We start from the raw sequence: 23,651 nt of genomic DNA, 5'->3' as shown, positions 1-23,651 counted from the left end.
TATGTTGTAAATTATGTATTAACTCTTTAAATGCTAGCCATTGCTTCTCTACCGTCATACCTTTTAATGTAGTTTCCCAATCTACCTTAGCCAACTCGCCCCTCATACCTACGTAGTTTGCTTTGTTCAGATTTAAGTCCCTAGTTTTGGATTTAACGAAATAATTTTCAAACTCAATTTAAAGTTCTATCATATTATGGTCACTCTTCCCTAAAAGCCCCTTTACGACAAGGTTATTAATTAACCCTTTCTCGTTGCACAATACTAGATCTAAAATAGCCTGGACCCACTAATGGGATGTTCTTTACAGAATTTAAAGCCCACCAACTCCTCAGGGCAGGATTGTGTCCAGACTGCGGCTCAGAGCGACGCTGAGAACAAGGTCATGTACAGGAACTTCGAGGTGAGTCACAACATCACAAGAGGAGGCACCAGGGGAGAAAGAGTGAGAGTGAGCAGTACCTGGAGAGAGAGAGCACAGTATCGAGAGCGAGAGAGAGAACAGTATCGAGAGAGAGAGCACGAAGTACCGGGGGTGGGGGGGGGGAGAGAGAGAGAGAGAGAGAGAGAGAGTGTACTGGGGTGGGGGAGAGAGAGAGAGAGAGAGAGAGAGAGAGAGAGTGTACCGGGAGAGAGAAAGATAGAGTGTACCGGGAGAGAGAGAGCACAGCACCGAGAGAGAGAGAACGCAGTACCAGGAGAGAGAGAGAGCACGAAGTACCGGGGGGGAGAGAGAGAGTGTACTGGGGGAGAGAGAGAGAGAGAGAGTGCGAGAGAGTGTACCGGGAGAGAGAAAGATAGAGTGTACCGGGAGAGAGAGAGAGAGAGAGAGTGTACCGGGAGAGAGAGAGAGAGAGTGTACTGGGAGAGAGAGAGAGAGAGAGAGAGAGTGTACCGGGAGAGAGAGAGAGAGAGAGAGAGTGTACCGGGAGAGAGAGAGAGAGAGAGAGAGAGAGAGAGAGAGTGTACCGGGGGAGAGAGAGAGAGAGAGAGAGAGTGTACCGGGAGAGAGAGAGAGAGAGAGTGTACCGGGAGAGAGAGAGTGTACCGGGAGAGAGAGAGAGAGAGAGTGTACCGGGAGAGAGAGAGAGTGTAACGGGAGAGAGAGAGTGTACTGGGAGAGAGAGAGAGAGTGTACCGGGAGAGGGGGAGAGAGTGTACTGGGAGAGAGAGAGAGTGTACCGGGAGAGAGAGAGAGAGAGAGAGTGTACCGGGAGAGAGAGAGAGTGTACTGGGGGGGGAGAGAGAGAGTGTACCGGGAGAGAGAGAGAGAGTGAGTACCGGGAGAGAGAGAGTGTACTGGGGGGGGGGGGAGAGAGAGAGAGAGAGAGAGAGAGTGTACTGGGAGAGAGAGAGAGTGAGTGAGTGTACTGGGGGAGGGAGAGAGAGAGAGAGTGTTGTGATGAAATATTCATCATCATCACTGCCTGTGACTGAGATCGGTTTCAGTGCCATTTCCCTTCCCCCAGACCTCATTGTATTGTGTACTGGAATGTGCTGTATTGTATACTGGAATGTGCTGTGTGTAGGGCTCCGCCCATACCTGGCCCCGTTTGTAGGCTGGCTCAGTCTGGCCTCAGCCTCCAGAAGGAAGACATCTCTCTCGCTTACGTGTTACGTTCTAAGTTAATAAAAGCCTTGTTTTGTTCTGCTAACTTCGAGTCTCGGAATTATTGAGGCACATCAATTTTATTAACTTATTTTTCAACACTATGGATCAACTCCTGAAACCCGAACGTTTGGATTTGGATCAACATGCTCCGGACGCATCAGCACGCTTCGGACACTGGTTTGAGTGTATGGAATTCTTCCTGGACAATTCCGCAGCCGTCAAAGACGCTACGGACGCTGCGAGGATGAGACTTGGAGTTCTGCGGAATTGGGTAAGCCACCGGGTTTACCCCCTCATCCAAGACGCCGAGACGTACCTGGCCGCCTGCGACATCTTAAAGGAGCATTACCAGCAGCCTACGAGTGAGGTGTATGCTAGGCACCTGCTCGCTACCCGCGCACAGCGACCTGGGGAATCGGTGGAGGAGTTCCTAAGCACCCTGAAAATGCTTGGCAAAGACTGCAAGTGCCGAGATGTAAAAGCCGCAGTGTACACTGACGAGCTTGTTCGCGATGCCTTCATCACAGGCCTCAGCTCCACTTACATCCGGCAAAGACTGCTGGAAAAAACGGGGTTGGACCTGAAACAGGCTGCGGACACCGCGCGATCCCTGGATGTGGCCCAGAGAAACTCGGACGCCTACTCTTCAGCCCGCGCCGTCCACGCCGCCACGTGTGCACCGAGGGCGCCGCCATCTTGGAAGGCATCTTCCCCGCCCGACAGCCCGACACCGGCTGGGCCCCGCTCTCCCCCCAGAAGCCCTACGACAGCCGCGACGTGTCAGGGACCCAACTGCTACTTCTGCGGGCAGCCAAAGCACACCAGAAACCTGTGCCCGGCGAAAGGCACCACCCGCTTTAAGTGCGGTAAGAAGGGGCACTTCGGGAAGGTGTGCAGAGGGAACCCCGCCGGAAAACCAACCGCCGGAAAACCCGCCACCGCCGCGTGTGCGCCGTGGGAGCGGCCATCTTGGACGCCATCTTGCCCGACCTCGTGGGGTCCGCCATCTTGTGAGCAGACAGCATGGACGCCATCTTGTATCGATCAGGGCCCTACAGTGGCATCGGTCACAGTGGACCAGACCAGGCCGCACCCGCTATCCAGATCAATGGTGGACATCGAGGTAAACGGGTGCCGGGTTAAATGCTTAATTGACAGTGGAAGCACGGAGAGCTTTATCCACCCAGAACTGGCACAACAACTCTCCCTAAAGGTGGTCCCTACTCAGGGTACCATCTCTATGGCTGACAAAACCCAGACATCGACCATTCTGGGTTACTGCACGGTACAATTGTGCGTTAACGGAACTGTATATGATAATTTTAAAGTATTAATCATGAAGAACCTATGTGCGAGCGTGATCTTGGGCCTGGATTTCCAGTGCAACCACCAAAGCATCACGCTCAAGTACGGTGGGTCCCAGCCGCCCCTCACAGTGTGCGGTCTGGCTACCCTGAAGGTAAAGCCGCCTTCGCTATTCGCGAACCTTACCCCTAACTGCCGGCCAATAGCGACCAAAAGCAGGAGGTACAGCTGGGAGGACAGGCGGTTTATCGCGACCGAGGTAGACAGGCTCCTGAAAGAGCGCATTATTGAACGCAGCAACAGCCCGTGGCGCGCCCAAGTGGTAGTGGTAAGGGGTAGCGAGAAGAAACGGATGGTGATCGACTATAGTCAAACGATCAACAGGTACACCCTACTAGACGCCTACCCGCTACCCCGCATATCAGAAATGGTGAACCAAATCGCCCAATACCGGGTGTTCTCCACCATCGACCTCAAGTCAGCGTACCACCAGCTCCCTATCAGACCAGAGGACCGCCCGTACACCGCCTTCGAGGCGAACGGGCGCCTCTACCAATTCCTCAGAGTCCCCTTTGGGGTGACGAATGGGGTCTCGGTCTTCCAGAGGGAGATGGACCGCATGGTCGATGACCACCACTTGCAGGCAACCTTCCCCTACCTCGACAACGTCACCATCTGCGGCCACAATCAGCAGGATCACGACTCGAACCTCGAGCGGTTCCTGGAAACCGCACAAAAACTCAACCTCACCTACAACGAGGACAAGTGCGTTTACAACACCACGCGCCTCTGCATACTAGGCAGCGTGGTGGAGAATGGGGAAATCGGACCAGACCCCGACCGATTGCGCCCCCTACGGGAGCTGCCCCTGCCCAACACTCCCAAAGTCCTGAAAAGGTGCCTGGGGTTATTTTCTTATTATTCCCAATGGGTCCCCAACTACTCCGACAAAGCCCGCCCCCTCTTGAAAGCATCCTCTTTCCCGCTCTCTGCTGAGGCCCACGCCGCCTTCAAAAGCATTAAGCAGGATATTGAGCGGGCCACGCTACAGGCAGTGGACGAGAACACTCCATTTCAAGTGGAAAGTGATGCATCTGACTTCGCCTTGGCGGCCACCCTCAACCAGGCGGGGCGGCCCGTAGCTTTCTTCTCGAGGACCCTCCAAGGGCCTGAGATCAGACACTCCTCCGTGGAAAAGGAGGCCCAAGCCATCGTGGAGGCAGTGCGCCACTGGCACCACTACCTAGCCGGCAAACGCTTCACCCTACTTACTGACCAGCGGTCGGTAGCGTTTATGTTCAATAATAAACAGAGGGGGAAGATTAAAAATGATAAGATTCTTAGGTGGCGGATCGAGCTCTCCACCTTCGAGTACGACATCATTTACCGGCCAGGGGCCCTTAACGAATCCCCTGACGCCCTCTCACGAGGGATGTGTGCCAGCGCCACCGGGGATCGGCTACAGACCCTCCACAACGACCTCTGCCACCCAGGGGTCACGCGGCTGTTCCACTTCATAAAGTCCCGTAACTTACCCTACTCGATTGAGGAAGTTCGGTCCCTGACCAGGAACTGCCGCACTTGCGCTGAGTGCAAGCCTCGGTTCTACCGCCCAGATAGAGCCCACTTAATCAAAGCTACACGGCCCTTTGAGCGGCTCAGCTTAGATTTCAAGGGCCCCCTCCCGTCCGTCGACCGCAATGTTTACTTCCTGAACATTGTGGACGAATACTCCCGGTTCCCATTCGCCTTCCCCTGCCCAGACATGACCAGCGCCACGGTCATTAAATGCCTCAACAGCCTGTTCTGCCTGTTCGGTATGCCGAGCTACATCCATACGGATAGGGGGGCGTCCTTCATGAGTGAAGAGCTACGCCAGTACATGCTGTCCAGGGGGATCGCCACGAGCCGTACCACCAGCTACAACCCCCGGGGTAACGGCCAAGTGGAGCGAGAGAACGGGACAGTATGGAAAGCAGTCACTCTAGCTCTAAGGACCAAGGGCCTCCCTATCTCCCGCTGGCAGGAAGTCCTCTCGGATGTGCTCCATTCGATACGGTCGCTATTGTGTACGGCCACTAATACCACGCCCCATGAACGAATGTTTGTCTTTCCCCGGAAATCCACCTCAGGCGTATCCATGCCGTCATGGCTCTCCACCCCAGGTCCGGTACTTGTGCGAAGGCATGTGAGGGGCCACAAGACAGACCCTCTCGTGGAGCCAGTACACCTACTCCACGCCAACCCCCAATACGCATATGTCCGGCACGCCGACGGAAGGGAGGACACCGTGTCCATAAAAGACGTCGCCCCAGCCGGCATCGACAACAACCACGGCAATAGCGGCAACGACGATCACAGCAACTCTTACCCACCCACTACTCTTTCATCACCCCCGGAAGAACATCGACCAACGGCACCCCCACCAACTACCCCTCCAACAACCCTGGCGGCACCCCCGGCAGAGACCCAGGAGGCTACCGGGGACACCCAGCCGACACCCGCGGCACCGCAACAGCCACGTCGGTCGCAGAGGACTATCAAACCCCCGAACAGACTAAATCTATAGAAGGGGTGAATGTGATGAAATATTCATCATCATCACTGCCTGTGACTGAGATCGGTTTCAGTGCCATTTCCCTTCCCCCAGACCTCATTGTATTGTGTACTGGAATGTGCTGTATTGTATACTGGAATGTGCTGTGTGTAGGGCTCCGCCCATACCTGGCCCCGTTTGTAGGCTGGCTCAGTCTGGCCTCAGCCTCCAGAAGGAAGACATCTCTCTCGCTTACGTGTTACATTCTAAGTTAATAAAAGCCTTGTTTTGTTCTGCTAACTTCGAGTCTCGGAATTATTGAGGCACATCAAGTGTACTGGGAGAGGGAGGTTCCGTGTCTACATGGAAACACACAATAGGGATTAACTTTAACGTCTCTGTCATGTGGAGGGGGTTGAGAGAGAAACCCAGGGGAGAGGGAACGGTTTAATAAATGTGCCATTTGTGTTTGGTCAGTGTGGACTCCTCCAGGACCGGGTGCTGAACACGTATCGACTGATGCACACACATCAGACGGTGGAGTTTGTGAAGAGAAAGGTGAGAGGTCTATCCAGACGGTCAGGTTCCTGATCCCTGGGATCTCAGTCAATCCCTTTTGGAATAGAATCATAGATAGAATGATATAGCGCAGGAGGAGGTCATTTGGCCCATCGTGCCTGTGCCAACTCTTTGTTAGAGCTAGCCAATTGGTCCGACTCCCTTGCTCTTTTTCTATAGCCCTGTAAATTGTTCCCTTCAAGTATTTATCCAATTCCCTTTTGATTGTTACTATTAAATCTGTTTCCATCACCTCTTCAGTCAGTGCATTCCAGATGACAACAACTTGCTGTGTAAAAAAAAATGTTTTCTCATGTTGTCTCTGGTTCTTTTGCCAATCACCTTAAATCTGTGTCCTCTATTTACCGACCCTTTCTCCTTATACAGTATGCTGTATCAAAACCATACATGATTTTGAACACCTCTGTCAAATCTCCTCTTCACCTTCTCTGCTCTAAGGAGAACAACCCCAGATTCTCCAGTCTCTCCACAGAACTGAAGTCCCTCATCCCTGGCACCATTCAGTAAATCTCTTCTGCACCCTCTCCAAGGCCTTGACATCCTTCCTATAGTGTGATGCCCAGAATTGAACACGATACTCCAGCTGAGACCTAACTAGTGTTTTATTAATGTTTAACATAACTTCCTTGCTTTTGTACTCTATGCCTCTATTTATAAAGCCAAGGATCCCGTATGCCTTTTAACAGCCTTCTCAACTTGTCCTGCCACTTTCAAAGACTTGTATACGTACACCCCCGGGTCTCTCTGCTCCTGCACCCCCTTTAAAATTGTACCACTTAGTTTATATTGCCTCTCTCATTCCTCCTACCAAAATTAATCACTTAAAACTTCTCTGTGTTAAATTTCATCTGCCATGTATCTGCCCATTTCACCAGTCTGTCTATGTCCTCCTGAAGTCTGTTACCATCCTCCTCATTGTTTACTACATTTCCGAATTTCACGTCATCTGCAAACTTTGAAATTAAGCCCTGTATACCCAAGTCTAATCATTAGTACATATCAAAAAGAGCAGTGGACCTAATACCGACTCCTGGGGAACACCACTGTATATTTCCGTCCAGCCTGAAAAACAACCATTCATCACTAGTCTGCTTTCTGTCCCTTAGCCAATTTTGTATCCATGCTGCCGCTGTCCCTTTAATCCCATGGACTTTGATTTTGTTAACAAGTCTACTATGTGGTACTTTGTCAAACGCCATTTGAAAGTTCATATACACATCAACCGCACTACCCTCATCAACCCACTATGATACTTCATCAAAGAACTCAATGAAGTTAGTTAAACACGATTTGTCTTTATCAAATCCATGCTGGCTTTCATTTATTAGCTCATACATTTCTAAATGCCAATTAATTTTGTCCCAGATTATTGTCTCTATAAGTTTCCGCACCACCGACATGAGGTAATCGACAGGTTCATCCCGCTCCCCTCTTTTGAACAGGGGTGTAACGTTTGAAATCCTCCAGTCCTCTGATACCACCCCTATATCCAAGGAGGATTGGAAGATTGTGGCCAGAGCCTCTGCAATTTCCACCCTTACTTCCCTCAGTAACGTTGGATACATCCCATCCGGACCGGGTGACTTTTCTACTTTGAGCACTGCTAACCTTTTAAGTACCTACTCTTTATTTTTATCCTATCCAATATCGCTACTACCTTCTCCTTTACTGTGACATTGGCAGCGTCCTCTTCTTTTGTGAAGACAGATGCAAAGTAATCATTTCGTACCTCAGCCATGCCCTCTGCCTCCACAAGGTGATCTTTTTTGTCCCTAATCGGCCCCACCCCTCCTTTGACTATTCTTTCACTCTGTGTTTATAAAAGACTTTTGATTTCCCTTTAATGTTACCCACTAATCTATTCTCATACAGTCTCATTGCCCCTTTTATTTCCTTTTTCCGTTCTCCCCAACACTTGCTATATTCAGTTTGGTTCTCTACTGAATTATGAACCCAACATTTATTATAAGCCTCCTTTTTCTGTTTCATTTTAATCTCTATGAGGGTGAAATTGGATGCCTTTGTGACCAGGCACGGTGCTGACATCGACTCCCGCCATATTTGGCAGGAGTTTTGTGGCAGCGTTATGGCGTTGTACCACGATCTCCTTCACCCGGAGACCGTGACATCATCGCCGTGCGCATTGCCCCGGACCCGAAATTGACTTCCGCCCCCTGCAGCAGTGCTGGTCGAAAACACCGACAGATGAGAGATGGCCGAGGTAAGTGGAAAAAAAACTTACCTTTCCTGTTCTAGTTTTTGTCGCAGGTTCCTGCCCGCAATCGAACAGCCCGACTCTCTGCTTGAGTGCCGGGCTGATCGTGTGGGATTGTGGCTGCCTTGGTGGACCAGGCAGGTCATTTTTAAATTGCAGAGCCTGCAGCGATGGCCCTTCCATTTATGTGTGCAGTGCTGCTGAAGTCTCCGCCCCGCTCTCCGACATTAGTGCCCTAAGAATGAAGTGGAGCGCTTGATTTAGCACTCCACTTCCCTCTTGGGGCGGTAAAGTTAGCACCCAGGCGATGTTAGCGCCCCAAAATGGCCGATACCCAATTCTTCCCCCTCTATCTTTAGGGAGCTCTAGGTTTGGATGCCCTTCCTTTCCCCCTCATGGGAATGTATCTAGTCTGTACCCAAACTATCTCTTGTTTGAAGGCATCCCATTGCTCACTTACTGTTTTACCTGCCAATCTTTGATTCCAATCCACTTGGGCCAGATCCCTTTTCAACTCATTGAAATTAGCCCTCCTTCAATTGAATCTTTTCACATTTGATTGTTTATAGGAGGAAAATACTGAGGAGTGGGGTTCAGCCAGAGGGTCAGTTGCAGGACTGGGCGAGGTGGGATCGAGGGGGGAGTGAGGGGGGATCGAGTGGGATCGATGGGAGCGAGGTGGGATCGCGGGGGGCGAGCTGGGATTGCAGGGGGCGAGGTGGGGTCTACATTGGGGGTGGAAGATCCTGTGGGTTGAGTGATCGGTTGAGCCGGTGGTTGAGTGACCAGTTGAACTGCTGGGCTGGGTGACCGGTTCCCTGTGTCTCTGGTTGTAGATCTCTCGATGGTCCGCGTGTTCACAGGCTCAGATGACAGTGATGGAGGTTCTTCAGGCACTCGATCAGATGGTTGATGAATCCGACGCCGATGTGGATTTTCCAAACTCTTTCCACGCCTACCAAACGGCAGAGGAAATCAGGAAGGTCCATCCCAGCATGGGTAAGGAGAGGGAGAGGCTCCCTGAGTGAATGGAGAGCACAGGCAGAGATACACAGACAGAAACAGACAAGCAGTCAAAGACACACATACACACAGACAGATAGATAGACACACAGACAGAGACACACAGTCAGACAGTGACACACACAGAAAGAGGCAGGCAGAGCCGCACACACACAGACTGAAACACAAACACTCACAAGACAGAGAGACATATACACACAAATGAGAGATTGTTTGTGTGGATGGTGGAGCATTACATGGTATAGGATGTTATGACGGTATAATGTTTGAATCAGTGTAGCACTCCCTCAGTACTGTCCCTCCGACAATGCAGCATTCCCTCAGTACTGCCCCTCCCGACAGTGCAGCATTCCCTCAGTACTGCCCCTCTGACAGTGCAGTGCTCCCTCAGTACTGCCCTTCTGACAGTGCAGCACTCCCTCAGTATTGTCCCTCGAGAGTGCAGCGCTCCCTCAGTACTGCCCCTCCGACAATGCAGCACTCCCTCAGTCCTGCCCCTCCGACAGTGCAGCACTCCCTCAGTCCTGACCCTCTGACAGTGCAGCATTCCCTCAGTACTGCCCCGACAGGGCAGTGCCCCCTCAGTACTGCCCCTCCGACAGTGCAGCACTCCCTCAGTACTGCCCCTCCGACAATGCAGCATTCCCTCAGTACTGCCCCTCCGACAGTGCAGCGCTCCCTCAGTACTGCCCCTCCGACAGTGCAGCGTTCCCTCAGTACTGCCCCTCTGACAGGATCATCGGGGGTTGAAGATCAGTGTCGGTGGGGTCATGTGTTGGTGGGGTCGTGTGTCGGTGGGGTCGTGTGTCGGTGGGATTGTGTGTCGGGGTGTTGCGGTGTCAAGGGACGGGGCGTTCGGGGTGTTGAGGTGTCATGGGTCATGGAGTCGCAGGTAGGGTTGTCGAACGTCGGGGGGGGGGGGGGTTGGGGTCGAGGGTGTCGTTCGCACTGAAGCTTGTGTGAGAGTGTTTTGTGTTTTGTAGACTGGTTCCAGCTGGTTGGGCTGCTGCACGATATCGGAAAAATCCTCGTAGATTGGGGGGAGCCACAGGTAAGGACGGGGAATCTTGAGCGGGGAGGGAATCTTGAGGGTATAGAGGGAAATCACAGGGAGGATCGGTGCATGTAGTCCCCACAGATTGTACCTGCCTTCCACACAGAGGGTCACGACCATAGGAACAGGAGGAGGCCATTCTGCCCCTCGAGCCCGTTCTGCCATTCAATTAGATCATGCAGATCTGTATCTTAGCTCCATCTACCCACCTTGGTTCCTTTTGGGGGAGAGAATTCCAAGATTTCCACTACCTTTTGTGTGAAGAAGTGCTTCCTGACATCACCCCTGAACTGCCGAGCTTTAATTTTACGGTTATGTTCTTGTTCTGGTACCCCCCCACCAGAGGAAATAATTTTTCTCTACCACCTTTAATCATCTTAAACACGTCAATTAGATCACCGCTTAATCTTCTAAACTCGAGTCTCATCCAATACTCTACTGGCTGTATCCTAACTCGCACAAAGTCCCGATCACCCATCACCCCTGTGCTTGCTGACCTATATTGACTCCCAGTCCGACAATACCTCAATTTTAAAATTCTCATCCTTGTGTTTAAATCCCTCCATGGCCTCGTCCCTCCCTATCTCTGTAACCTCCTCCAGCCCTACAACCCTCTGAGATCTCTGTGCTCCTCCAATTCTGGCCTCTTGCACATCCCCGATTTTAATCGCTCCACCATTGGTGGTCGTGCCTTCAGCTGCCTAGGCCCTAAGCTCTGGAATTCCCTCCCTAAACCTCTCCGCCTCTCTCTCCTCCGTTAATATGCTCCTTAAAACCTACCTCTTTGACCAAGCTTTTGGTCACCTCCTGTCACACACCGTGGGACGTTTTACTATGTTAATACAAGTCTAGTCGATGCAACCTTTCCTCGTAATCTAACCCTATTAACCCCAGTATCATTCTGGTGAATCTGTGCTGGACGCCTTCCAAGGCCAAGATATCCTTCCCAAGGTGCGGTGCCCGGAACTGTAAGTAGTACCCCAGATGGGGTCTAACCTGCTCTCAGTCTGACCCTGACCCCCCAACCCCACCCCACACTCTGACCCCTGCCCCCACACTCGGACCCTGAACCCCGACCCCCCCCAACACTCGGACCCCGACCCCCCCCCCCACACTCGGACCCCGACCCCCCCCCCCCCCAAACACTCGGACCCCGACCCCCCCCCCCCAAACACTCGGACCCCGACCCCCCCCCAAACACTCGGACCCCGACCCCCCCACACTCGGACTCCGACCCCCCCCCAAACACTCGGACCCCGACCCCCCCCCACCACTCGGACCCCGACCCCCCCCCAAACACTCGGACCCCGACCCCCCCCCAAACACTCGGACCCCGACCCCCCCCACACTCGGACCCCGACCCCCCCCCCAAACACTCGGACCCCGACCCCCCCCCCCCAAACACTCGGACCCCGACCCCCCCCCAAACACTCGGACCCCGACCCCCCCCCCCCAAACACTCGGACCCCGACCCCCCCACACTCGGACCCCGACGCCCCCCCCCCCAACTCGGACCCCGACCCCCCCCCCACTCGGACCCCGCCCCCCCCCCCCACTCGGACCCCGACCCCCCCCCACACTCTAACCCCTCCTCCCACACTCGGACCCCGACCCCCCCACACTCGGACCCCAACCCCCCCCCACACTCTGACCCCAACCCCCCCCCCACACTCTGACCCCAACCCCCCCCCACACTCTGACCCCAACCCCCCCCACACTCAGACCCCGACCCACCCCCCCCACACTCGGACCCCGACCCCCCCCCCACACTCGGACCCCGACCCCCCCCCCACACTCGGACCTCTGACCCCCACACTCGGACCCCGACCCCCCCCCCACATGCGGACCTCTGACCCCCACACTCGGACCCCGAACCCCCCCCCCCACACGCGGACCTCTGACCCCCACACTCTGACCCCAACCCCCCCACACTCGGACCCCAACCCCCCCACACTCTGACCCCTGACCCCCCCCCCACACTCTGACCCCTCCTCCCACACTCGGACCCTGACCCCCCCCACACTCGGACCCTGACCCCCCCCACACTCGGACCCCGACCCCCCCCCCCGCACTCGGACCCTGACCCCCCCCGACACTTGGATCCTGACCCCCTGACATGTCCAAGTCTGTTAGCGATGATGATGGAGGGTGAGTGAGAACTCAGTGCTATGATAGGCCTGCTGTTCGACTGTGGGATGCTTTGCGGGTTGTGACTGTGATTGTTGCCTCTCCCCAGTGGTGTGTGGTCGGAGACACTTACCCAGTCGGGTGTAGGTTTCAGGATTCCGTCGTTTTCAGGGACACCACATTCACAGACAATCCGGACCTCACGGACCCGAGGTACAGGTAAGAGATTCTGCTCATCACACTCGCTCTCAGTGAGGTCTCAGGGTCAGACCTGCTCTCCATTAAAACTCTACCAAGGAGACCAAACAAGGGTCTGATTAGATCTAGAATGCTTTCACCCTCTGACCCACTGCAGTGTGCAATAGGCTGTGAGAATCCTTTGACCCTCCCTGTTAAATCTGTGAGTTGTTCAAGTAATTAATACTCAGACTTAATCAGTAACAATAAAACAGGTCTTTACTGGTTGGAGGTAGGGACTATACGTAGGTCTTTACTTCATGCCCACAGGCGGGAACTGAGGGGGATCAGTACCCACAGTACTATTTATACCCCTATGGCCAGGAGTGGTACTGCGTATCACTACGCCCAACAAGTAGTGCAGTCCTGTCCATAGGTTCAAAGTAGCACACATATTACATACACAACATTCCTCCCTTCCTAGCTTTACAGTCATCTCCCCATTTAACATAACGTAATAACATATATACATATATAACTTCAGGTTTACATAACAGAATAACATAGATACATAGATAACTTCATGTCAAAACAGATCACAGATTCAGTCTCTGCGGAAAACAGTTCACAGATTCAATCTCTGTGGTGGAGTCGGTTCACGTCGCTGGAGTGACTCATTCAATAGTCCTTCCATGGATTTAACAGTTTGAACTTCCGAACTGAATTGGCTCCGTTCGGAGGGACCACGTGTGTGATCTGGTAGAGGTAATAATGGTTCAGATGGGTCATCTTCTGTTTCGACTTTTCCTTTTCTGCTTCTTGGAGACTCTCTGGGCTCCACTGTCAGCTGCCAGCTGCATGTGCAGTTCCTCCTTCTCTCCCTCCTTTTTCCGTAGTAGAGCCACCTTCTCCCGATGTTCCGTAGACTTTCGGTGCTCCTCCATGATTTCTGTATGGTGGGAGTCGAAGTTACAAGTTGGGCAGGACAGGACATAGTAATATTCGGTGTCGTCCTGATCTAGGCCAGCGAGAGGGTCTTCTATTTCCTCCATACCCAGCTGGGTGTTAGCCAGCTTTTGTTCCAAGTCCAGACATCTTTCCTGAAGAGACTTCTTCATGCGTACCTCTTCATCCAGCTTTTTCTGGGCTTTCAGCAAGTCGTTTACTAATGACCTCATTTGAGATTTTACTACTTCAACTTCTTTTGGAGATTGATTGATCGGACTATTCAATCCCTCTACCGGAGCAGCTGTTTCAGCGGTCTGTTGTTCTACGTTGACGTGAGTCAGCGTACTTTTGGCATCCAAGGGCTGCTCTGTTGCAGTCATCTCAGTCTGTGTTGCCACCTCAGCTCTTCCAATAACCTTTGAGAGCTCCGAACCCCTTTCGTTTGAATATTGAAGTTCGTGTTCAAGTTTTTCCCATTTCAGAGTCCTGTCCTTCAGCATATGCAGGAGTTGGCTGACCGTTAACTCCTCTGACATCAGACGTTTTGTGTGCTCCTGCTCCATTTTCTCCATCAGCTGCTTCTGTTGTCTTTCCAGATTCTCCAACTCTATATCAAAGAACTCTTTCGTTGCATTCAACTCTTGCTCAAAACGGCGAAGCATTTGTTGTAATTGCTGTTGTAGTTTGAAATGGAGTTGAGTTCGAGCCCGATGTCCCTCAGAAATGGGCACATCAGTAGACTTGCCAGACTCAGAATCCACAGTTAAACTATGTTGTTGTTGCTCAGTGGAATTCTGTGCTGAAACTTTGTCTTTTGCACCTGAGTTGGGCTTACCATCATCCGTTCCAGAGTCTGGGCCGACTATCTTCACCGAGTTCTCACTCGTTATTGTTTGTAGGAAATGCCAGTCCATATTCATTTTCCTAATCCACTCCCGTCCTAGTAGTGGAGAACCTCCTTCAGATATCACATATAAGTCCATTATTTGACTGTCTTCGCCCTTGTGGACCACTGCAGCCTCTATTTTCCCGATGGGGTACACTCTTTGCCCCATGTATGTTTTCAATATAATCCCCGTATCCTGTAGGGGAATATGTTGGAATAACTTTCCGTAATCTTTCTTATTTATGACCGTCAATGCCGATCCAGTGTCCAATTCCAGTTTTACTTGGACTCCTTCTATCTGAAGAGTGACCCAAATTGTCTGGAGGTCTGCACCCTTACCAGCGTTGAGTACTCCTAAGCTAGCCAGTTCATTACAGCTTAAGCTAGCCAGTTCATTACTGCTAGCGTCTGAATCGGACTCCTGTTCGGTCACCTTGTGTACCTTTGCGTATTTTCCTTGCGGTGACTTCTTGTTGCTGGTCTTCTTCCCTGACCTGCATACTCTAGCTATATGTCCAAGCCTACCACAAGTTCTACATTCTTGGTTTTTAAACCAACACTGGTTCTGATCATGCGTTGTCTTTCCACAACGATAACATTTGCCAGAACTCACACCCAATTTGTGTGCACTGAGCTCCGGTGACCGTAGCTGCATTACTGCTGTGCCTCTCGCTGCGGCTTCGTGTGCTGCTGCCATAGTGACCGCCTTCTCAAGCGTCAGCTCATTCTCCTCGAGCAGTCGCTTTTGTGTATCCTGTTTAAATAAACCACACACAAATTTGTCTCGAAGTGCCTCTGTCAGTCCCGTTCCAAACTGGCAATATTTCGCTAATTTACGCAATTCCAGCAAATAATCAGCATTGCTTTCATGCTGTAGCTGCCTTCTGTCGTAAAATTTAAATCGTTCCGCTAGCATTAGCGGCGTGGGGTTTAGATGATCTTTCAGGACAGTAACAATCTCATCGAACGTCTTATCCGCCGGTTCATCTGGTGATAACAGGTGTTTCAATTGCCCGTATGTCTTCGCACCCATTAAATTTAATAATGTTAGAGCTTTATCTTGGTCACGAATTTTATTGGCCTTACAATAATTTTTTACTCTTTCAACATATATGGCCCAATCTTTGAGGTCACTATCAAAGGTGCTAATATTCCCGTGTTTAGGCATTGTAGATTTGCAATTTGTCAGATTTTTTTTTTTTTACTGCTATCCAAGATGGCGGCTTCCCGCTCTTGCCGTCGTCCTCCGCCCACAAAATGGCGGTTTTCCCGCGCTTGGTGGTCTTCACCCGTCCCCCAACGCCGTCTCCCTTCAGCCCCCGAGTGCGGCCCTTATCTTCGCCGCGATCACCCGAGTGCGGCCCTTATCAGCGGATGCGATCGCTGGATCGCGAAGCGGCTCTCGGCTCTTATCAGGAGATGCGATCGCTCTGTTGAAACGCCTCCCGCTCGAAGCGGCTCTCGCGCCCTATTCCTCCAGCTCCCCCAGCCCCGTTCGTGCGGCCAACGCGGTCGACTGCCTGTCGCGTCGCTGCCCGGCTCAGACAACGGCTTACCCACCACCAAGCTGGAGAAGAAGCTGACGGTCGCCGATGGAGGCTCCGAGGTCAGGATGTCTTCCAGTGGGGTGGAGAGGGTGGAAACCTCTCTGCAACGTCCTGGCTGTGGACGAAGCTGCCGTGGAGTGACTGCCGCAGGGTCCGAATCAGACTCGTCGCCAGTGTTAAATCTGTGAGTTGTTCAAGTAATTAATACTCAGACTTAATCAGTAACAATAAAACAGGTCTTTACTGGTTGGAGGTAGGGACTATACGTAGGTCTTTACTTCATGCCCACAGGCGGGAACTGAGGGGGATCAGTACCCACAGTACTATTTATACCCCTATGGCCAGGAGTGGTACTGCGTATCACTACGCCCAACAAGTAGTGCAGTCCTGTCCATAGGTTCAAAGTAGCACACATATTACATACACAACACTCCCCACATCGACCTTTGTTCCCAGCAATTTCTGTGGTCACCCTGGTGACACATTGTTCCTGTTTGTGCATCACCCATTCCTTGTCCTTATTTAGGCCACAGCCGCTAGCTCACGACTGTTTAGGAAATTCCCTCCCTGAGCCTCTCCGCCTCTCTCCCCTTTAACACGCTCCTTAAAACCTAACTCTTCGACCAAACTTCTGGTCACTTGCCCTAAAATATCCCCTTGTGGCTCCGTGTCTGCAGCTGAAGAATAAATGAATAGGAATGGAGCCAGAGGGACGCATCAACTGAAGACACTCCCTTGGGGAGAGGGTGGGGGGAATAACACTTTCCATCTCTCTTCGCACGCAATAGTAAGACTGTCACCTGGAATGGACTGTGCTCCAAGATCCCGAGATTGCTGCAGGAAAGTGACAGGAAACATGCTGTTCACATTTTTCACATTCCTGTCCCTATTAGGGCAACACATTAAGCACCTGTCTCCCCATCCAGGTGGGAATCCTGGAAATGGAGGTTGGTGGAAGGGTCCCAGACGGCGGTGGAAGGGTCCCAGACAGTGCTGTCTCGGTGCAGAATGCGCCGCTAATGATTTCATTCTGTATTCTGCAGCTCACTCTATGGGATGTACGAGCCTAACTGTGGGTTGGACAAAGTGCTGATGTCGTGGGGACATGATGGTAAGCAGTGACGGCGAGTCCAATGCTGCAACTGAAGATGGGAGATCTGTAAGGGAACTGAGCACCTGCTGTACCATCTGAAACCTGTCATTGCAGAAGGGGACATTCGGCCTTTCGTGTCCATGCTAGCTCTCTAAGAGGGTACAGATGCACAGATATAGAGTTGAAGAAACATAGATTAAGGAGAGAATATACATTGATCTAGGGGAGTAGACAGATTGATTTTCCAAACTATAAAAAGTTTTGGGAGGGTAAACAATGAAAGTTTGTTCCCACTGGTCAGTGAATCAGTAACTAGGGGCACAGATTGAGGATTATCACTGGTCAGTGAATCAGTAACTAGGGGCACAGATCGAGGATTATCACTGGTCAGTGAATCAGTAACTAGGGGCACAGATTGAGGATTATCACTGGTCAGTGAATCAGTAACTAGGGGCACAGATCGAGGATTATCACTGGTCAGTGAATCAGTAACTAGGGGCACAGATCGAGGATTATCACTGGTCAGTGAATCAGTAACTAGGGGCACAGATCGAGGATTATCACTGGTCAGTGAATCAGTAACTAGGGGCACAGATCGAGGATTATCACTGGTCAGTGAATCAGTAACTAGGGGCACAGATCGAGGATTATCACTGGTCAGTGAATCAGTAACTAGGGGCACAGATCGAGGATTATCACTGGTCAGTGAATCAGTAACTAGGGGCACAGATCGAGGATTATCACTGGTCAGTGAATCAGTAACTAGGGGCACAGATCGAGGATTATCACTGGTCAGTGAATCAGTAACTAGGGGCACAGATCGAGGATTATCACTGGTCAGTGAATCAGTAACTAGGGGCACAGATCGAGGATTATCACTGGTCAGTGAATCAGTAACTAGGGGCACAGATCGAGGATTATCACTGGTCAGTGAATCAGTAACTAGGGGCACAGATCGAGGATTATCACTGGTCAGTGAATCAGTAACTAGGGGCACAGATCGAGGATTATCACTGGTCAGTAAATCAGTAACTAGGCACAGATTGAGGATTATCACTGGTCAGTAAATCGGTAACTAGGGGCACAGATTGAGGATTATCATGGGGAGAATGAAGGGGGAAGTTAGAAAGGTTTCCACACAGAGGGTTATTACACAGAATGATTTATATACAAGGGGCTGTTGAGGGAGAGACTAACATCACTTAAAGGGGAATTGGATTAGGATTTCAAAAGGAAGAATATGAACAGATGTGGGGATAAGGCAGGGAAATGAGATTTGTAGACTGCTCCGGTTGGAGAGCTAGGCCGGTTGGAGAGCTAGGCCGGTTGGAGAGCTAGGATCAGCACACGCACGGTGGGTCGAATGGCAGCCTCCTGTGCTGTAAATTCTATGAGCCTACTTGAGTGTGTCAGAAGGTAACCTTTACCATCTGGGACTGGCTACTGGTGTAAGGATCCAAACTGATGTGAGTTTGAGATCCTATTTACTGTGAGGCTGCAACACAGAACAGATATGGGGTACTGTGGCACAGTGTTTATGTTACTGAACTCGTAATCCAGAGGCCCGGACTAATGATCCAGAGACATGAGTTCAAATCCCACCACGGCAGCTGGGGAATTTAAATTCAGTTAATTAAATAAATCTGGAGTAAAAAAGCTAGTATCAGTAATGGTGACTGAAATACAGGATTGTTGTAAAAACCCATCTGGTTCACTAATGTCCTTTAGGGAAGGAACTCTGCCGTCCTTACTCGGTCTGACCCATATGTGACTCCAGACCCACAGCAATGTGGTCGATTCTTAATTGCCCTCTGAAATGGCCTAGCAAGCTACTCAGTTGAAACAAACCGCTACGAAAAATTACAATAAGAATAAAACTGGACAGCCCATTCAACCCTGCAAAGTTTTGCTCACCAACATAGGGGGACTTGTGCCAAAATTGGGAGGTGTTCCACAGACTAGTCAAGCAACATAGTCACACTCACACAATCATACCTTTTAGGTAACATCTCAAACCCCTCAAATCACCATCCCAGGGGATGTCCTGTCTCATGGCATCAGGTCAAACATGGGCAAGGAAAGCTGCTGCTGATTACCACCTACCCCCCTCCCTCAGCTGATGAATCAGTACTCCTCCATGTTGAATACCACTTGGAAGAAGCACTGAGGGTACTCTGGGTGGGGGGCTTCATTGTCCATCGCCAAGAGTGGCTCGGTAGCACCACGAGCTGGCTGAATCCTGAAGGACATAGCCGCCAGATTGGGCAAGCGGCAGATGGTGAAAGAGCCAACACGAGAGGAAAAACCTACTTGACCTCGTCCTCACAAATCTACCTGTCACAGATGCATTTGTCCACGACAGTATTGGTAGGAGTGACCACCGCACAGTCCTTGTGGAGACGAAGTCTCGTCTTCACACTTGGACACCCTCCATCGTATTGTGTGGCACTACCACAGTGGTACATGGGATAGATTCAGAACAGATCTAGGAGCTAGGGGCCATAGTAGCAGCAGAATTGTACACCACCACAATCTCTAACCTCATGGCCCAGCATATCCCTCACTCTACCATTACCATTAAGCTAGGGGAGCAACTCTAGTTCAATGAAGAGTCTAGAAGTGTATGCCAGGAGCAGCACCAGGCATACCTAAAAATGATCCCATATCCAACGGATCACATCAGAATTCTGCAGTCCTGCCACATCCAGTCGTGAATGGTGGTGGACAATTAAACAATTAACGGTAGGAGGAGGCTCCATGAACATCTGCATCCTTAATGATGGCGGAGCCGAGCACGCGAGTGCAAAAGACAAGGCTGAAGCGTTTGCAACCACCTGTGGATGATCCATCTCAGCCTCTTCCTGAGGTCCCATCATCACAGAAGCCAGTCTTCAGCCAATTCGATTCACCCCACGTGGTATCAAGAAAAGGCTGAGCGCACTGGATACAGCAAAGGTTATGGGCCCCGACAACATCCCGGCTGTCGTGCAGAAGACTTGTGCTCCAGAACAAGCAGTGCCTCCAGCCAAGCTGTTCCAGTACAGCTGCAACACTGGCATCTAGCTGACAAAGTGGAAAATTGCCTCCATCAAAAAGCAGGACAAATCCAATCCAGCCAATTACCACCCCATCAGTCTACCCTCAATCATCAGCAAAGTGATGGAAGGTGTCGTCGACAATGCTATTAAGCGGCACTTACTCACCAATAACCTGCTCACCAATGCTCAGTTTGGTTTCCGCCAGGGTCACTTGGCTCCAGGCCTCATTACAGCCTTGGTCCAAACATGGACAAAAGAGCTGAATTCCAGAGGTGAGGTGAGTGTGACTGCCCTTGACATCAAGGCAGCATTTGATCGAGTGTGGCATCAAGGAGCCCCAGTAAAATTGAAATCAATGGGAATCAGGGTGTAAACTGGCTGGAGTCATACCTAGCACAAAGGAAGATGGTTATCTTTGTTGGAGGCCAATCATCTCAGCCCCAGGACATCATTGCAGGAGTTCCTCAGGGCAGTGTCCTCGGCCCAACCATTTTCAGCTGCTTCATCAATGACCTTCCCTCCATCATAAGGTCAGAAATGGGGATGTTCGCTGATGACTGCACAGTGTTCAGTTCCATTTGCAACTCCTCAGATAATGAAGCAGTCCATGCCCGCATGCAGTAAGTCCTGGACTACATTCAGGCTTGGGCTGATAAGTGGCAAGTAACATTCGTGCCACACAAGTGCCAGGTAATGACCATCTCCAACAAGAGAGTCTAACCTCCTCCCCTTGACAATCAATGACATTACCATCGCCAAATCCCCACCATCAACATCCTGCGGGTCACCACTGACCAGAAACTTAACTGGACCAGCCACATAAATACTGTAGCTATAAGAGCAGGTCACAGGCTGGGTATTCTGCGGTGAGTGACTCACTTCCTGACTCCCCTAAGCCTTTCCAGAATCTACAAGGCACAAGTTAGGAGTGTGACGGAATACTCTCGACTTGCCTGGATGAGTGCAGCTCCAGCAACACTCAAGATGCTCGACACCATCCAGGATCTGAAACATTCAATGCCTCCACCGTGGCTGCAGTGTGTACCATCTGCACTGCAGCAACTCGCCAAGGCATCTTCGGCAGCACCTCCCAAACCTGCGACCTCTACCACATAGAAAGACAAGGGCAGCAGGCGCATGGGAGCACCACCACTTCCAAATTCCCCTCCAAGTCACACACCATCCTCACTTGGAAATATATCGCCAATCCTTCATACTCGCTGGGTCAAAATCCTGGAACTCCCTCCCTAACAGCACAGTGGGAGTACCTTCACCACACAGACTGCAACGGTTAAAGAAGGCGGCTCACTACCATCTTCTCAAATGCAATTAGGGATGGGCAATAAATGCTGGCCTTGCCAGCGTCGCCCACATCCTATGAATGAATAAAAAGATAAATATAGAAGGAAAATTACATGTGCAAGTTGGGTTTGGCTGTGAAACCTCTCGCTGTGGGACAGCTGGGTCGCACTCACTGTCACAGCTTGCTTGGTTAATGTACCGCAGGACAGTGTCAGCGGGAGGGGGAGAAAGTGGAAAAAACAAATGAAATACAAAACCCTCTTAAAATTGTGTTAAATGTGCTGATCTGAGACCAGCCCTAGGGCTGCTTCATGAGATTTAACTCTGACCTTTCTCTTGTAGAATATCTGTACAATGTGCTGAAAACCAATAGGTGTAAACTTCCTGAAGAGGTAATTTTGAATGATTTTTGTATTTCTCCTCTGAGCTCGAGTCTGGCTCAATGAATCAGATAATCGCCGCTCTATGTGAACTGCACAACGGGCAGCAAAAATGCTGGGTCAGCCGTAGCTCAGTGGTAGCATGTTCGCCTCAGCCATGGGGCGTGGGTTCAAGTCTCACTCCAAGGACTGGAACACATAATCCAGGCCAACACTCCAGGGCAATACTGAGGGAGCACTGCACTGTCGGAGGGGCAGTACTGAGGGAGCGCTGCACTGTCGGAGGGGCAGTACTGAGGGAGCGCTGCACTGTCGGAGGGGCAGTGCTGAGGGAGCGCTCCACTGTCGGAGGGGCAGTACTGAGGGAGCGCTGCACTGTCGGAGGGGCAGTGAAGTTTGGTTTCTAATAAATCAATGTGTTTTATCTCGTCTGTGTCCTTGTATGTCTGTGCATGTCGGTGTTCGCTGATCTGTATGTGCATGTGTCTCTGTCTATGTGTGTGCGCGTGTGACTCTGTGTCTGTGTGTTTGATGCAGGCACTGTACATGATCCGCTTCCATTCGTTCTACCCCTGGCACACTGAGGGAGATTACATGCATCTCTGTAACAGCAAAGACCTGCAGATGCTGCAGTGGGTTCAAGAATTCAAGTGAGTCCATTAAAGATGCTAGAATTGTTCTAACTGATATTCTGTGGATTTAATTCTTTGAAGTTTCAGCAAGGCTTTCGATCCCGCGCCTGCCAAACAATTAATGCTCATGGTAGTACAGGGAACAGAGGAGCCATTGGAGGTGGATTGAAAATCAGCTAAACTAAATCAGGCTGTGTAAATATGGCAAGGGGTCACTGGGGTCAGTAGTGGAGTGTCACTGGGGTCAGTGCTGGGGTCACCAGGGGAGTGTCACTGGGGTCAGTGCTGGGGTCACCAGAGGAGTGTCACTGGGGTCAGTGCTGGGTCACTAGAGGAGTGTCACTGGGGTCAGTGCTGGGTCACTAGGGGAGTGTCACTGGGGTCAGTAGGGGAGTGTCACTGGGGTCAGTAGGGGAGTGTCACTGGGGTCAGTAGGGGAGTGTCACTGGGGTCAGTGCTGTTTAGAGTGTATGTAATAAATGTCTATGGTCGGAGACCTAAGTTTGCAGATGACAACAACCTGGGCTTGGGGATCAAACTAAATACAAAGGGATCTAGACAGGGATGTGAAGATGGGCTTGTCATTCTCACCTGGTGTTTAAAGTGGAAAACTGGAAGCTAATGCAACAAGGGAATAGAAACTAACAGAAATAAACAAAACAGGGAGAATAGAAACTACCTGGGGCAGATTGGGCGGGGTGGGGGCTGCGATGGGGCGGGGAGGGGCTGTGATGGGGCAGACTGTCAGTGGAAGGGATGGATTTCCCATGTTGCAATGCCTCTGCTGCTCTAACCAAGCCGTTCTGTGCCTGCAGCAAGTTTGATCTGTACACCAAGTGCAAGGATTTGCCTGATGTGAAGGAGCTGCAGCCCTACTATCAACTACTGATTGACAAGTATTGTCCAGGGAAACTGCGCTGGTAACCTGCGGGAAACATTTAACCTGGATTCAACGCCTCAATCTCAGATCAACAGCATCCTGCAGAATTGGGACAATTTTAGGAATCGTTCAAAACTAATGACATCCCCGAGAAACAGTCACTTCCCCCCCAATAAAACATGGACAAGATGGAGCTGGGTGGGTGCAACAGTCCTGGACCCAAAACAGCCACGGTGGGGGGGACAGGATCCACTGGGTGGGTCAGTTAGAGCAGGACCTCTGTGGGTCAGACTCATGTTCCACTCTCGCGCAGCTCC

At 51.2% G+C, this 23,651-nt stretch overlaps 2 protein-coding genes across 4 annotated transcripts in view; both read left to right on the top strand.

The window, feature by feature from the left end:
- Positions 1 to 23,645, top strand: part of miox (myo-inositol oxygenase) — a 33,325-nt gene extending 9,680 nt beyond the window's left edge. Inside the window, exons 2-10 of one of the 3 annotated variants that reach the window (XM_086010506.1) lie at positions 311 to 403; positions 5,931 to 6,011; positions 9,084 to 9,246; positions 10,254 to 10,321; positions 12,561 to 12,670; positions 17,053 to 17,120; positions 21,785 to 21,834; positions 22,360 to 22,472; positions 23,270 to 23,645. In XM_086010506.1, coding sequence (XP_085866632.1) covers positions 311 to 403; positions 5,931 to 6,011; positions 9,084 to 9,246; positions 10,254 to 10,321; positions 12,561 to 12,670; positions 17,053 to 17,120; positions 21,785 to 21,834; positions 22,360 to 22,472; positions 23,270 to 23,378 — 855 coding nt within the window. In that variant the 3' untranslated portion in view covers positions 23,379 to 23,645. Of the gene's footprint in view, positions 1 to 268; positions 404 to 1,695; positions 2,736 to 5,930; positions 6,012 to 9,083; positions 9,247 to 10,253; positions 10,322 to 12,560; positions 12,671 to 17,052; positions 17,121 to 21,784; positions 21,835 to 22,359; positions 22,473 to 23,269 lie in introns of those variants that run through there. The other 2 variants (XM_086010507.1, XM_086010505.1) reach the window with 2 other exon arrangements.
- sbf1 (SET binding factor 1) overlaps positions 23,514 to 23,651 on the top strand; it is a 97,305-nt gene continuing 97,167 nt past the window's right edge. Inside the window, exon 1 of the mRNA XM_086010941.1 lies at positions 23,514 to 23,567. Coding sequence (XP_085867067.1) covers positions 23,514 to 23,567 — 54 coding nt within the window. The remainder of the gene's footprint in view (positions 23,568 to 23,651) is intronic.

The sequence above is a fragment of the Somniosus microcephalus genome, chromosome 17 (assembly GCF_052327205.1).
Source record: "Somniosus microcephalus isolate GS21.2 chromosome 17, FLI_Smic_1.0, whole genome shotgun sequence".
Lineage (NCBI taxonomy): Eukaryota > Metazoa > Chordata > Chondrichthyes > Squaliformes > Somniosidae > Somniosus > Somniosus microcephalus.
The sequence above is the reverse complement of the archived record's forward strand: the minus strand, read 5'-3'. Positions and strand labels throughout refer to the sequence as shown.